This window comes from Tupaia chinensis, unplaced genomic scaffold, assembly GCF_000334495.1.
Source record: "Tupaia chinensis unplaced genomic scaffold, TupChi_1.0 Scaffold000119_2, whole genome shotgun sequence".
NCBI lineage: Eukaryota > Metazoa > Chordata > Mammalia > Scandentia > Tupaiidae > Tupaia > Tupaia belangeri.
Window position 1 is genome coordinate 4,213,116 of NW_006159586.1, and position 15,658 is coordinate 4,228,773.

General features: G+C 40.4%; 1 protein-coding gene across 1 annotated transcript in view; it reads right to left on the bottom strand.

Moving 5' to 3' along the window:
- Nucleotides 1-855: 855 nt before the first annotated feature.
- Nucleotides 856-15,658, bottom strand: part of CFAP53 (cilia and flagella associated protein 53) — a 39,081-nt gene continuing 24,278 nt past the window's right edge. Inside the window, 4 exon segments of the mRNA XM_006144452.3 lie at nucleotides 856-1,114; nucleotides 4,931-5,033; nucleotides 9,000-9,216; nucleotides 15,564-15,658. The exon segment at nucleotides 15,564-15,658 is cut by the window's right edge and continues 11 nt beyond it. Of these exon segments, the coding sequence (XP_006144514.2) occupies nucleotides 886-1,114; nucleotides 4,931-5,033; nucleotides 9,000-9,216; nucleotides 15,564-15,658 (644 nt within the window). The 3' untranslated portion in view covers nucleotides 856-885.

Genomic DNA, 15,658 nt, shown 5'->3' on the forward strand with positions numbered 1-15,658 from the left:
GGGTGTGCTTGTTGGAGAGAGACAAGGAGAAACAGAAAGTGAAAAAATCACCCCCAGGAGAAATGACCATGCCACAATCCCTTCGCCTCTATTCTCCTCCTGTGATTGTGGGTGTGTGCACATGTGTCTGGCATGTTTTCAAGCAGCCAGGTCTGGGACTCAAGCCATGCAGTTGACCATGTGGTATATAGCCACCTTAACCACCATACCACCTGCCGGTCTCCCATTCTAACCTTTTTTAAGTGTACAGTTCAGTGGTATTAAATACATACACAATGTTGTACAACCATCACGGCCATTCAACTCCATACATGCTTTCACCTCATATAATAAAACTGAAACTCTCTTCCCACTAAGCAATAACTCATTTCCCTCTACTCCCAGCCTCTGGTAACCAATGTTCTTCTTCAGATATAGGATTCTTGGTTTTACAGGATTGTTTGTTTGTTCTAACACATTGAATGTAGCAGTCCATTGTGGTTAAAGTGGCTGGATCCCACATGGCTGACTCTGTGATTTGAGTCCTAGATCCAGCAGTTTTTCTCTTTCTCTCTCTGGCAAGTGCAGGCACCCCATAGCAAAAACTAAAAAAAAAAAGAAAAGAAAGCAAAAAATTTAAACATTGATATTAGTAAGTGAATAAGAAAAAGAGGCATGAGGTACATCAGGAAAACAACTATGTGATATGAAGCTGATCATTTGGATTTGCAAGTCTATGAAATCCAAAAAAGGAACAAGTTCATTTGAAGGAAGAAATTATGTCCAATAAGTTACATAAACTCAGAATAAATAGAACAATTTATTTTTTAGTTAAAAGGAACATACAAGAATACTGTAGTTAAAAACATTAAAAGATCAAGGAAAGATATATTGCTGTTTATGAAACTACGGTGGAAGCTGACTAGGACATGCCTTCCGCATGGGGTGAATGTTTCTGGGCGGCACCTGGTAGGAGCGTAGCGTCTCCTGGATCTTGTCCAGGCAAACCTTGTTTGCTGCTACCCCTGCTTCGAATTCACGGCGTTTCTCTTCCTTCTCTGCTTCTCGGGCCTGCTGCTGGTAAGATATTTGCATCTGAAGTTGTTTCCTGTACTCCTGGGCTGACTTGTAGCGTCTGACAAGTTAGAAATGTCAAAGTACAAAATTAAAAATGCATTTGGATTTACTTAGAACATTTTAATTAAAAGATAATTTGTAAAGCCAAATCCAAATTCCCATTGAAGTCAAAATAAGTGAGGGAAGAAATAGGTGAAAAACTCAACAATGAGTTTCTCATATCATACAGTAGTATAATTTTTTAAATAATTATTTTATTTAACTTCATTTATTATTATTATTATTATTATTATTTTCAAATTTTGACCAGAGAGAGAGGGAAAGTGGGAAAGCAAGCTGCCAAGTCAGGACTTGAACCATGGTCAGCTATCTGGGAGACCAGCACCTTCAACCACCATGCCACCTGCCATTAATTTAATTTTAAAACAATACTGATTTTGGGGACCAGCAGATGGCATAATGGTTATGTTACTGGACTACCACATAGTCAGTCACAGTTTGAGTCCCAGACTCAGTGGCTTAAAACTCATGCCAGGCGCGTGTGCACATACGCCCAAAATCCTGAGAGGAGAATGGAAGAGAAAGGATTGTGGTGTGGTCATTCCCCATGGGGGATAATTTCTCGCTTTTTGTGTCTCTGTCTCTCTGTGAGTGTATGCGCCCTGTAGCAAAAATTTCTCTTAAAAAAAAAAATACACACACACACACACACACACACACACAAACACTTATTTTTAACGTGGGAATGATTCTTCCCCACTCAAAATCTTTATGCTATATGGAGGGCACCCTTGGACTGCCTCATCCCCCCTCCCTTACTCTTCCTCAAGGAAGAAGTGACCTATCCACTGGAAAACTGAAAGAGTAAGGAATCATGCTCAGTTCAGTATTTGCCTTTTCCTCTCAGAAGCTGGTCTGCCTATTTACTGGATTAAAGGAGCATGGCCCTGCAGTGATCTGGCTCTGCCAAAGACTAGGTGGATAAGTTAGCCCATTCAATCATTATATTTAGTATTAATTAGAAAATTTCTTGACTATGTAAGTCACATTTTTTAAAGAATTATTTTATTTAACTTTACTTATTTATTTTTTAATTTGGCCAGAGAGAGATAGAGTGATAAAGAGAGAGAAGACAAGTGAGAAAGTAAGCTGCCAGGTCCGGGACTTGAACCGTGGTCGGCCATGTGGGTGTCCAGCGCTCTTAACCACCATGCCATCTGCCGGCCCCGCCGCCACAGATTTAATATATCAAACACATTTCTTTTGTATTTGTAGTATGCTTTTTTGCTGTGGCAAAAAAAAAAAAAAAAAAAAAAAAAAAAAGGTATAACAGGGCCAGGAGTAGCCATTAAACACCACCACCCCTTTTTTCCCTCCTGCTGGTTCCCAATAACTACCCTTCTACTTTATGCTTCTACAAATCTGACTGCTTTAGAAGCTCATAAAGTGGAATCCTATAGTATTTGTCATTTTGTTATGGTTTATTTCACTCTGCATAATATCCTCCAGGTTCATTCATACTTCAGCATGTAACAGGATTTCCTTCCTTGATAAGCCTGAAAAATAGTCAACTAAATACCTGTACCACATTCTGTTCATGTATTCATTCACTGATGAACATATGGGCTGTTTCTTGGACAGTATGACTAGTCCTGTTCTGAACACAGGTGTACAAATATCTCTTCAAGACCTTGCTTTCAATTCTTTTGGTATATGCCCAGAAGTGAAATTGCTGGATCATATGGTAGTTCTATTTTTAAAAATGTTTGAAGACTCTCCATACTATTTTCCATAGTGGTTGTGCCTGTTTATAACTGATAGACCACAATTTTTTTTTTTTTTTGGAGAGGTTTTCGCTATAGGGCACGTGCGCTCGCCAGACAGACAGAGAGAGACAGAGAGATAGAAAGTGAGAAATCACCCCCCCAGGAGGCATGGCCACACCACAATCCCTTCTCCTCCATTCTCCTCTTGGGATCTTGGGCACACACGCACACGCACCCGGCGTGAGTTTAAGCCGCCGGGTCCGAGACATGAACCGCGGTCGACTACGTGGGAGTCCAGCGACATAGCCATTATGCTAACTGCTGGTCCCTTTTTTTTTTTTGAGAGGGAGAGATTTTTGCTATAAGGCACATGTGCTCACCAGAGAGACAGAAAGTGAGAAATTACCACCCAGGAGGGTGGCCATGCCACAAACCCTTTTCCTCCACTCTCCTCTCGGGATTTTGGGCATGCATACACATGTGCCTGGTGTGTTTTACACTGCCGGCTCTAGGACTCAAACTGCAGTCGACTATATGGGAGTCCCGTGACATAACCATTACACCTTCTGCTGGTCCTTAGACCATATTTTTTATATCAGCTGTGGTATAATATAAATTATAGCTGGTCTTTGTCTTTAGTACCTGGAACAGAGTTCCTAAAACCCTTAGAATTTCTGGAACAAAGGTTAGCTCTGTAGCCTAATAGTTAAGGGGGCTGGGACCCATATGGCAATGACTTGATTGCTGGAGTCTTGAAAAATATCTTAGGCATGTGTGCATGTCCCAGATCCTGACAGGACATTCCAAATTTCTATTTAGAGAAGAAGGGATTGCAGTGTGCACATGCCCATTGGCAGGTGCTTTTTTTCTCTGTCTGTGTCTCTCTGGCAAGCACAGGTGCTCTCTGGCAATTAAAAAAATAAAAGTGAGGGAACCAGCAGTTAGCGTAATGGCTATGTCGCTGGACTCCCACGTAGTCGACCGCGGTTCGTGTCCCGGACCCGGTGGCTTGAAACTCACGCCGGGCGCGTGTGCGTGCATGCCCAAGATCCCGAGAGGAGAATGGAGGAGAAGGGATTGCGGCGTGACCATCCCCCCTGGGGGGTGATTTCTCGCTTTCTGTCTCTATGGCTCTCTCTGTCTGTCTGGCGAGTGCACGCGCCCTACAGTGAAAATCTCTCCAAAAAATAAAAAATAAAAAAATAAAAATAAAAGTGATAGGAAATTCTTATTTATGGTTAATTATAATGTTATTCATTCATGCCAATGAGGTGACTTATAGTGGGAAATGAAGGGAACCTCTGGATGGGGTTGGTCACAGAAAAAGCAACTGATTATAGTGTAAAATCTTTCAGCCACAGGGTCCAGCAGGTGGCGTGGGGTTAACGTGCTGGATTCCCACATGGAGACCACAGTTCAAGTCCTACGACTTGCTTTTTCACTTTCCCTCTTTCTCTTTCTCTCTTCCTCTCTCTGGTGAGTGTATGTGTCTTGTAGCAAATGAGAAAAAAAAAATAATAATAAATAAAATAAAATAAAATAAATAATTCTAAAAAAAAAAGTTCTTTTAGCCTTAACCACCTACCCTCAGGGAAGGAGAGTGTGGTCCCCCATCAACTATTTTTTTTTTTTTTGAGAGAGAGATTTTTGCTATAGAATGTGTGTGCTCACCAGAGAGACACAGAGAGAGAAAGCAAGAAAAATATATATCAATAGTGCATGATAACTGGATGTAGTGGCATACACCTGCAGTCCTAGCTACTGGGGAGGCTGAGGCAGGAAGACAGACACAACAAGATGCTATCTACAATTTTTTTTAAAAATAATTATTTTACTTAACGTTATTTATTTACTTTACTTTGACTAGAGAAGGACAGAGTGGGAGAGGGAGAGAAGGAAAGTGAGAAAGGAAGCCGCTAGGTCTGAGACTTGAACTGTGGTCAGCCATGTGGGAGTCCAGTGTCCTTAACCACTATGCCACCTGCCAGTCCCAGCTATTTAAAATTTTTCAAAAATGCATGAATTATGGCACACTTTCCTCTTTCTATGTTAAATATCTGATTTTTTTTTTTAGCTAGCAAATAATAATAAAGAAAACAAAATCATACCTTGCAAAATTCTCCTTCTCTTCACAGTTAAGTTCTTTAAGACCTTCATTTATGCGTTCCTGTTCCATAACACGTTCTTCTTGTTCTTTGGCTTTTCGTTGCACTAAAAAAGGCAAAAGTAATTAATTGCCAAATGACCTTTTCAGACAAAACTTGCTGATATCCTTCCAGGCACCCAAACTATACTGTTTTTAGAAATGTAGAGCTTATGATTACTGGACTAGAGTTTAGATCAGTAAAATAAAAGTAGTGTTCTCTACTGAGGAAAGAATAGGGCTTTTGCTGTTATCTACACACATTTTATCTTAATCATTTTTCACTGAAAGTATGTGATTAGGAGTCAGCAGGTGGTGTGGTGGTTAAGGGTGCTGGACTCCCACATGGTCAACCGTGGTTCAAGTCCTGTACCTGGTGGCTTGCTTTCTCACTCCCCTCACCACACATTCTGCCTTCTCTGGTCAATTTAAAAATAAATAAATAAATAAAGTTAAATAAAACAATTCTTAAAAAAAGAATTAAAAAAAAGAAAGAAAACATATGATTAACCTATTTCATATAAGATGATCAGTGTTAAAATACTTTTCACTGTGGGCCAGCAGGTGGTATGTAGGTTAAGGCAGCTGGGTCAGACAAGGATGACTTTGTGGTTTGAGTCCCAGACCTGGCGGCCTAAAAAATCACACTGCACATATGCGTGTATGTATATATATATGTGTGTGTGTGTGTGTGTGTGTGTGTGTGGGCGTGTGTGAGCATGCATGCATGGGTACCCACAATCCTGAGAGGAGAATGGAAAAGGGACTGTGGCAGGAAGGGACCGTACTACCAGGGGGTGATTTCTCATTTTCCCTCTCTCTCTATTTCTCTCTGGTGAGCACATGTGCCTTATAGCAAACTAAAACACACAACAAAAAATACTCAGTTTTTCTGAAAATAAACAGTTCTATTGCCATTAGTATTAAGAGTTTATTTAAAGTATTTTTTAAATATAAACTCTTATAAATAAGAAAAACCCAAGCATCCCAACAGAAAAAAGAGAAAAGAGAACCATAGTCCATAAAAGAATAAATACAGGGGCTAGCAGGTGGTATGGTGGCTGAAATGCTGGATTCCCACTTAGCCAGCCATGGTTCAAGTCCCAAACCTAGTGGCTTGCTTTCTTCTTTTATCTCTTTTAAAAGAATTATTTGTTTATTTAATTACATTTGTTATTATTTTTTCAATTTGACCAAACAGAGAGAGAGAAAGAGAGAAAGCAAACCACCAAGTCCAGGACTCGACCTGCAATCAGCCACATGGGAATCCAGCGCCCTTAACCACCAGGCCACCTGCCATCCCTGTGGCTTACTTTGTTGCTTTCCCTTTCTCTCTCCCCTTGTCTTTTTCTGGTCAAGTTAAAAAATAGTAACAAATGGAATTAAATAAATTAATAACTTTTTGAAAAAGAATAAATGCAACTGAATAATGTATGTATGTATCTTTGGTTGCAAAATCCATTTCAGAAATTTATTTTATATAATATATGTATTTTTTTTTTTTTGGAGAGGTTTTTGCTATAGGGTGCGTGCATTCACCAGAAAGAGAGAGACAGAAAGACAGAAAATGAGAAATCAATCCCTGGGGGGATGGTCACATTGCAGTCCCTTCTCCATTCTCTCAGGATCTTGGGCACACATGCACAAGTGAGTTTAAGCCACCAGATCTGGGAGTCAAACTGCGGTTGACTACATGGAAGTCCAGCGACATAGCCATTACGCCAACTGCTGGTCCCTTTATGTATTTTTTTAAAGAGATTTTTGTTATAAGAGGTGTGTGCTTGCCAGAAAGAGACAAAAAGTGAGAAATCACCTTCCCGTGGAGGGTGGTTATGTCACAATCCCTTCTCCTTCATTCTCTTCTGGGGATTTTGGGCATGCACACACACACACCCATGTGAATTTTAAGCCACCAGGTCTGGCACTCAAACCGTGGCTGACTACATGGGAGTACAGCAACATAACCATTATGCTATCTGCTGGTCCCATTTATTATATTTTTTAAAGAATTACTTTATTTAATTTTATTTATTCTTTTTTTTTAGAATTATTTTTATTTAACTTTATTTACTTATTTGACCAGAGAGGGACAGAGTGAATGAGAGAGGGGAGAGGGAGGTGGGGGAGAGGGAGAGAGAGAGAGAGAGAGAGAGAGAGAGAAAGTGAGCAAGCAAGCTGCCAGGTCCATCGCATTTGGCTGTGTGGGAATCCAGCACCCTTAACCACCACATCGCCTGCAGGCCCCTTATTCTTATTATTTTTCAATTTTGACCAGAGAGAAAGAAAGGGAAAGTAAGAAAGCAAGCAAGGCACCAGATCCAGCACTGGAATCACGGTTGGCCATGTGGGAGTCCAGCATCTTAACCAGCACGCCACCTGTTAGCCACTAGAAATTTATCTTAAACAACCGGATAAGAGCCAAAAGAAAGAAAGAAAGGGGGAAAAACAGCTATGTATAGAGATAATAACCTACAATGCTAAAGAAAAAGTGAAAAGATTAGAAACAATCTGAAGGCTCATTATGTAAAATAAAGTATGGTGCTTAGACAAAATAAACTATGGTACATTTTTATAACAGACTTCTAGGCAGTCATTAAAAATCTTATAATTGATTACAAATGACTTAGAGAATGTTTTTGACAAGCGAAAAATGCAGACTGTAAAACAGCTTGTATAGCATGATGCTAATTTATGAGAGGGAAATTAAACAAATAGTAAACATACTGAAAGGAAATACCCAAAGTTATGGCTAAAAGCTATTCCTAGGTGGTGAAATTATGGTTTATTTTGGTCTTTTTTGATTATAAATTGTCCCAAATACTTTAAATATCCATGTTTTCTAAAACATTAATCAGTGATAAGTATAGAAATCTTTTCAGCTTATAAACTTCCTTTTTGTTTTCTGAAAATTCCATCTAATATTTGCTTAGCAATTTTCAGCTATTGCAGCAATTCGTGTAGTGGAGAACTAATCAATGGAACAAAGGTGACTTTTCTCTTGCAAAGACCACTAGTGTGAGAGCTAACGGTACCCCAATGGTAGATGTGTGCATCTATGCCTCTCTGGTCAATTGGGCTGGACACGGAAAGAAAAGAAATCTGGAGGTAGCAGTTTTCCCTCAACAAAATCTCAGCCACCTCTGTTTGTTGAGAGAGCACCACACTGTTTGAGGCTGAGGGAATGCAATGATGCAGGGTAGTGCACTGTAAGAGGCATATCGTAGCCATAAGCTAAATGGTAGGCATGGGCCCAATTAAGCATCTCACGGGGCTGACGGTACATGTCACTTGGGAGTATGATGCAACCTGGTCTGAGGAGTTCCAATGTAACTTTTAGATATAACTTTCAGAAACCTTTAAAACAAATCTTACTCTTACAAGAATAACTTAAAACTCTCTTTATGAATACAGGTATAAGAAAGTGGAAGTCTTCTCCAAACTGTGAGGATGGTCTGTGGCTGCAGTCCCTCCTGGTCAGTCAGTTTTATGAAATACGAGCAAGCTACAGTGAAAGCCCTGGAAAAAGGATTTGTTTTGAATGGAAGAATACAGGGGGCCTCTTAAGGAATTAAATATTTGAGCTTTTCCTTGAAAGGAAATCTAGGATTTCTCAAGACCAAGAGCATCACAGGCAGAGCAAACTGCCTAAGCAAAGGTATGGAAGTATAGAGATGAAACACCTTCAGACAGAAAAGAGGAATAGATAAAAGACAGGAAGCGGAGATAAGTATCTGTGCCCGCCTTCTCACTCTCGTTTATAATCCCCAAGGCACACTGTATTCACATGACATACTGTTCCGTTAACCTTGAGAACATCTCCCCTAAGACGTCTCAAAATCTTCTGGGATATGGAACACTTCACTTGTTTATGCTTTATGTAACCAATTAGATAAGATTTGCAAAAGCAGGGATTTTGCCTTAATCCTCATTCTTTCCCTTCTGGTGTTGCATGCATAATTCCCTACTTAATGAATATTTTGGTAGTTACTTAAATTAAGGGCAAACTATAATATATCTGTAATTCAATTCCTTACACTTTTCTTGAACTTGAAGTTTCCTTGTACACATGACCTCATTCATGAGTTGTTTCCTTGCCTCCTTTTCAAGTCTCAGTTCCTTGTCCTTCTCAGCCAACTTCTTCTCCTGCTCTTCCTTTAATATTCTGTCCAATTCTTTCTCTTGAGCTTTTTCTTCCTCACGCCACTGTGCTATGTATTTATTATATAGCTTCTGTTCTCTCTTCATATCTTCCTATGTAACATAAAGATTAATTCATGTTATTAAAAATTTTAGGTGTTATAGTGATAGTAAGGATAAATTTTAAAATAATCTTTCAGAGCTATATTCTAAAACATTTATAGATGAAATATTCTGTCTGGGTTTATTTAAAAATATTCAGGAGTGGTGGTGGAGAACGGAAGGGGATATAGATGAAACAGAATGGACATTAGTCAATAGGTACTTTTTAAAAATAATTATCTTATTTATTATTATTTTTTTTTAATTTGACCACAAAGAGACAGACTGAGAGAGAAAGTGAGGAAGCCGGATCCAGGACTCGGACTGCGGTTGGCCATGTGGTAGTCCAGTGTAGCAGACACCACACCACCTATTAGCTCCAGTCAATAGGTTTTTAAAATTTTGTTTCTTCCATCCCTTCTTTCCCTTTCCCTTGTTTTCTTTCCTTCCTTTCTCTTTTTTATGACAGAAAGCATATATGTGCCTGAGACAGAGAGAAAGAAAGAGAGCGCCCCTAACAGGGTCCCATCACACCTCGATCCCCTTTCCCCAGTCCTCCAGCTCCTCAGGATTCTGGGTATTTATGCACACACCCAAGATCCCGGGTATCAGGTCCACTCAGGATCTGAACCACTGTTACCATATGTCTTCCAGCACTGCAAGGCTCTAGCATTAGTAGTACACCATGGTGGACAGAACAGCTGATGGCTGATGAAGCCAAGTGATAGACACACGGAGGCTTGCTAGAGGGCATGTGTGCTGAAGAGAGAGAGAGAGAGAATTCCCCACAGGGAATGGGGAATTCACTGCAATCCCTTCTTCATTTCTCCTTTTGGGATTTTGGGCATGCACGCATACACGTCCATTGCATTTTTCAAGCCACTGAGTCTGGAACTTGAATTGTGCAGTTGGCCATGTTATTAGTTGTACTGTGCTTGCACACTTGTTATGTAATTATGACTTGCTGTTTATGCCATTGCATGTAACACGCATATATGTGTGCAATAGTTTGGTTTTGGCAATGAGACACTATTGTCTGAAGACCCTTTAAGATAAAGGGGGAACCTTCCCTGCTAGCTAGTTAGCCCTGCTCAGCTCAGCCTTGGTCCAGCCTGGTGAAGACTGATGGCCTTGGCTTGGCTTGGCCTTGGCTCGGCTCAGTTCAGTTCCATGCTGTGAGCTCCAAGAGAGAGGAAACTTGTGAGTACTACTAGAGCTCTGTGAGCTCACCCTGAACTCGGCAATAAACCACATGACACCAGTGTCTAGTGTCTTTTTCAATTTCCTATGTCTCTGTTCAATCTACACTTTGGATAGGACTAGCAGTTAGCATAATAGCTATGTCGCTGAACTCCCATGTAGTCGACCATGCTTCGAGTCCCAGACCCGGTGGCTTAAACTCACACCGGGCGCATGTGCATGCGTGCCCAAGATCCTGAGAGGAGAATGGAGGAGAAGGGATTGTGGCGTGGCCATCCCCCTGGGGGGGGGTGATTTCTCCCTTTCTGTCTCTCTGTCTCTCTCTGTCTTTCTGGCGAGCACATAAGCCCTATAGCAAAAACCTCTCAAAAAAAGAAAAAAATCTACCTTTTGGAGAAAAGAACCTCACAAAATGCAGGTTGTCACTATGTTGTGATCCTCCCTGCTAGGACTACAAGTATGTATTACCATGCCCAGCTCTTTTTCAGTCAGGGTCTTAACTATGTTGCTGTGTTGCCCAGACCAGTCTTCAGCTCATGATTCTCTGTCTCGGCCTCCAAGCTGCTGGGATTGCAGGTGCCTGCTGCTACATCCAGGATGCTAAATCCTTTTACTTTGGATTGGCAATTGAACCCAGGCCTCCCATTTGGTCCCAGACTGTGGAGCACAACATTTTAGTAACATGTACCACCACAGCTGGACTGTAACACATTTACAAATTAATTCAAACACATTTTCAAAGTGTTTCTCAAAGCAGTTTTGAAGAATTTTCAATAATACAGTTTTATATTTATTTATCATATTGGATTGTCAGAAAAATCATGATGTGTTTTTTAATGTTTTTCTATGAAAAACTGTGTCATAATTTTCTAATGACCCAATAATTTAGGTAGATAAAATCTTAACCTAATAAAATAAGTCACTTCTATACTGCAGCACTGTCTCTCCGACTAGCAGCACCTAGTACTTTATAATAGCAATTCTCAATCAAGCTACACTTTAGAATCACCTGATGAGCTTCTAATAGTATTGAGGGCTGAGTCTTGCCCCCGAGAGAGTCCCGTATAATGGGTAGCTTTTAAGTTCCCCAGGTAGTTGCAATGCACAACCAAGATTGAGAAGTGCCACTTTACAAGAACTTCCTAGTTGGCTACTGCCAAGTACCAATAATGATCCAAAAGCAATGAGTGCACCTAACACATGGATCAAGGTTGTTTTAAAATGTCATTTCCCATTAAAGGGAACCAAAACTTCTTGGATAAGTGACTGACTCCAAAACAAAGGCAGAAATTGAACATATGGAATAGAAATGAGAGTTCAGATATAAACCTTTACGGTAACTGATATTTGACAATTCATGAGGAATAAAATAGTCTCTTCAAGGGACTGGCAGGTGGTGTGGTGGTTAAGGGTGCTGGACTCCCACATAGCTGACCGTGGTTTGAGTCCTAGACCTGGCAGCTTGCTTTCTTGCTTTCCCACTCTCTCACTTTCTTTCTTTCTTTCTTTCTTTTTTTTTTTTTTTTTGGTTTTTTTTGTGTGTGGGTGTGTGTGTGTGTGTGTGTGTGTGTGTTTATTCCACATCAATTTGTTAAAGTCTACATTTAATATTCAAATTATCTTTGGCAGTATTATAATTGTTGTTTTTATTAAAGTTCTCAACCTTCCTGCCCTATTCCTAGTGAGCACAGTAGTTGAAGACCTTATATCTCTGACACAATTGCTGCTCAGGGGAGTCCAGCGACATAGCCATTATGCTAACTGCTGGTCCCACTCTCTCACTTCCTCTGGTCAAATTAAAAATAAATAAATAAAGGTTAAATAAAAATGATTCTTAAAACAAAAGTCTCTTCAACAAATGGTACTGAGACAACTGATAGCTACATGCAGAATAATAAAGTTGGCGCCTTATCTCACACCATATAAACAAATTAATTCTAGGGCCAGCAGGTGGCATGGTGGATAAGACACTGGTCTCCCACATGGCCAACTGCAGTTCGAGTTCCAAACATGGCTTGCTTTCTCACTCCTCCCACCCTGACCCCCTGTAAGTCACTGGTAAGCACATGTGCACTACAACAAACTTAAAATAATAATAATAAAGAGTAATAATAAGTAAAATAAAATAAAATTTAAAAACCACTTAATTCCCTCTTAAAAAAAATTTTTTTTGGAGACGTTTTCGCTACAGGGCGCGTGCTCTCGCCAGACAGACAGAGACATAGAGACAGAAAGCGAGAAAACACCCCCTAGGGGGGATGGTCATGCCGCAATCCCTTCTCCTCCATTCACCTCTCGGGATCTTGGGCATGCACGCACACGTGCCCGGCATGAGTTTTAAGCCACTGGGTCCAGGACGCGAACCGCGGTCGACTAAGCGGGAGTCCAGCGACATAGCCATTACGCTAACTGCTGGTTCTCTTAAAATTCTTTTTTTAAAAGTTTTTGCCTTAGGGTGCATCCACTCACCAAAGAGACAGTGAGAGAAAAAGTGAGAAACCATCCCCCCTCCCCACTCCAGGGGGAAGAACACACTACAATCCCTCTCTTTCATACACCTCTTGGGGTTTTGGTCATGTATTCACATGCACCTGGCATGATTTTCCAGCTGTCAAATCTAGCACTTGAACCTAGTTCAGTCATGTGGGAGTACAGCACCTTAACCACCATACCACTTGCTGGCCCCTATAAAACTTAATTTTAAATAGATCAAAGGCCTAAATCTAAAAGCATCATATCTGGTGAGGATGCAAGGAACTGGATTGCTCATACACTGTTAATGAGAAAGCAAGATGGTACGACTACTCTGAAAAATGGTTTAACAGTTTCTTTAAAAAACTAAACATGCAACTACCATGTTACATAGCCATTGCCCTTCTAGACATTTATTCTAAAGAAATGAAATCTGTGTTCACACAAAGATCTGTACTGAAATATTTACAGCAGCTGTACTCAGAATAGCCACAAAATGGAAATAACCCAATGTATTTCAACAGGTGAATGTTTGAAACTGTGGTAAATCTACACCATGAATACTATTCAAAAATTTAAAAAATTAACTACTGAAAGAGCACCTAGATAATGCCAAATTGAAAATGTCAGTCCCAAAGATTACATACTATATAGTTCCATTTATATAACATGCTTAAAATAACAAAATTATAAAAATAGAGAACAGACTGTTGACTGCCAAAGATGAAGGAGGGATAAGAAGGAAGTGGGTGTGGCCATAAAAGGGCAATAGGAGCTATCCTTGTTGTCATGGATATACTCAGTATCTTGATTGTGTCATTGTCAATATCCTGACTATGATATTGTTCTACAGTTTTGCAAGATATTATTGAGGGAACTTGAGTAAAGGATACAAGGGATCTCTCTGTAATATGTATTTTTAAAATTTGTCAGAGAGTATGTGTGCTCACCAGAGAGAGAGTGACAAAGGGAGAGGGAGAAAGCACTTCCCCAAAAGGGCAGTCACGCCACGATCCCTTCTCTTTCATTACTCCAGTCTGTTGGGATTATGGACAACACATACAAGCACTTGGAGTGTTTTTCAAGCTGCCTGGGCCAGTATTTGAACCACAGTCAATCATGTCCATCTGTCTTAACCACTAGGCCACGAAGCAATCTGTATTATTTCTTTTTTTTTTAAGAATTATTACATTTAACTTTATTTATTATTTTTTTAATATTTCCAGGCCTACAGACACATACACAGAGAGAGAGAGAGAGAGAAAGTGAGAAAGTAAGCCTCCAGGTCTGGGACTCGAACCGTGGTCAGTCCAGCGCCCTTAACCATTATGCCACCTGCCAACCCTGCTCTGTATTATTTCTTAAAACTGCATGTGAACTTAACAATTATCTCGAGATAAGAAGTTTAATTAAAAGACAAAGGAAAAGCACAATTTCCTTGAAAGTCCAGTACAAACTACAAAGGTACAAGTAGCTAAATAAATTCGAAATGTCAGCCCAATTGTGGTGGCGCAAGTGGTAGGGAGCCATAGAGGAAGGCCTAGAATTTGGATCCTGGGTCAACCTGAACATGGCACGATGCCCATTATCCTACCTGGCTGGAAGACTGGTGTGGGGGTAAGGGTCATGGTGTCACAGACTTGTTGAGGGAGCTTGTCTCTCTGTCTCTTAAAATAATAAACTTTAAAAATCTACTGAATGCCTTTTCTTTCCCTTCCTTCCTTCCTTCTTTCTCTTTCTTTCTTTCTTTCTTTCTTTCTTTCTTTCTTTCTTTCTTTCTTTCTTTCTTTCTTTCTTTCTTTCTTTCTCTTTCTTTTTTAAGAGAGGATTTTGCTATAAAGGCACATGTGCTCACCAGAGAGACAGAAAGCATTGAGAAATCACCTTCAGAAGGGATGGCCACACTGCAATCCCTTCTCCTCTATTCTCCTCAGGATTTTGGGCATGCACACCTATGTGCCCGGCGTGAGTTTAGCTGCCGGGTCCAGGACTTGAACAGGAGTCAACTATGTGGGAGTCCAGGGACATAACCATTACCATTATGCCATCTGCTGGTCCCCCCATTTTCTTCTTCTTTCTGCCTGACAAACTTTATGTATCCTTTAACACCTTTAACATCCAACTCTCATGCCACTTTCTCAGTGATAAAATTCCTTGAGTTCCCAAACTTCGGTGAGCAACAGAATCACCTGTTAGAAACAACTTGTTAGAATACAGATTTCTTGTCCCTGCAAAGGCAGCAATTTTGATTTGAAGATTTTGATTTTGGAGTCTGTGAATTTGTATTTCTTTTTTTGTTTGTTTTGTTTTGTTTTGTTTGGAGGTTTTTGCCACAGGGAGTGTGCACTCACCAGAAAGACAGAGAGAGACAGAAAGTGAGAAATCATCCCCCAGGGGAGATGGCCACGCTGCAATCCCTTCTCCTCCATTCTCCTCTCAGGATCTTGAGCGCACACGTACATGTGCCCAGTGTGAGTTTAAGCCACTGAATCCAACGACATAGCCATTACGCTAACTGCTGGTCCCTGTGAATTTCTATTTTGACATCCTCCCAGATGACGCCAATGTTGTTGGTTCATGGACCACGTGTAGAGGACCACACTGTTATTCTTGTGACTGTCTTCACCGAGATTGAGAACTCAACAAGGAATACCATCCAGCATATAGCAGGCTCTCAAAAATGTTACCTTTTTTTGTTTCTTTTTATCTGCCTCTTCCTGTAAATCTTGAAGGGCCCTTTGCACAAGTTTCATGTTCAAGTCGTCGTCTTCTTTGTATTCCT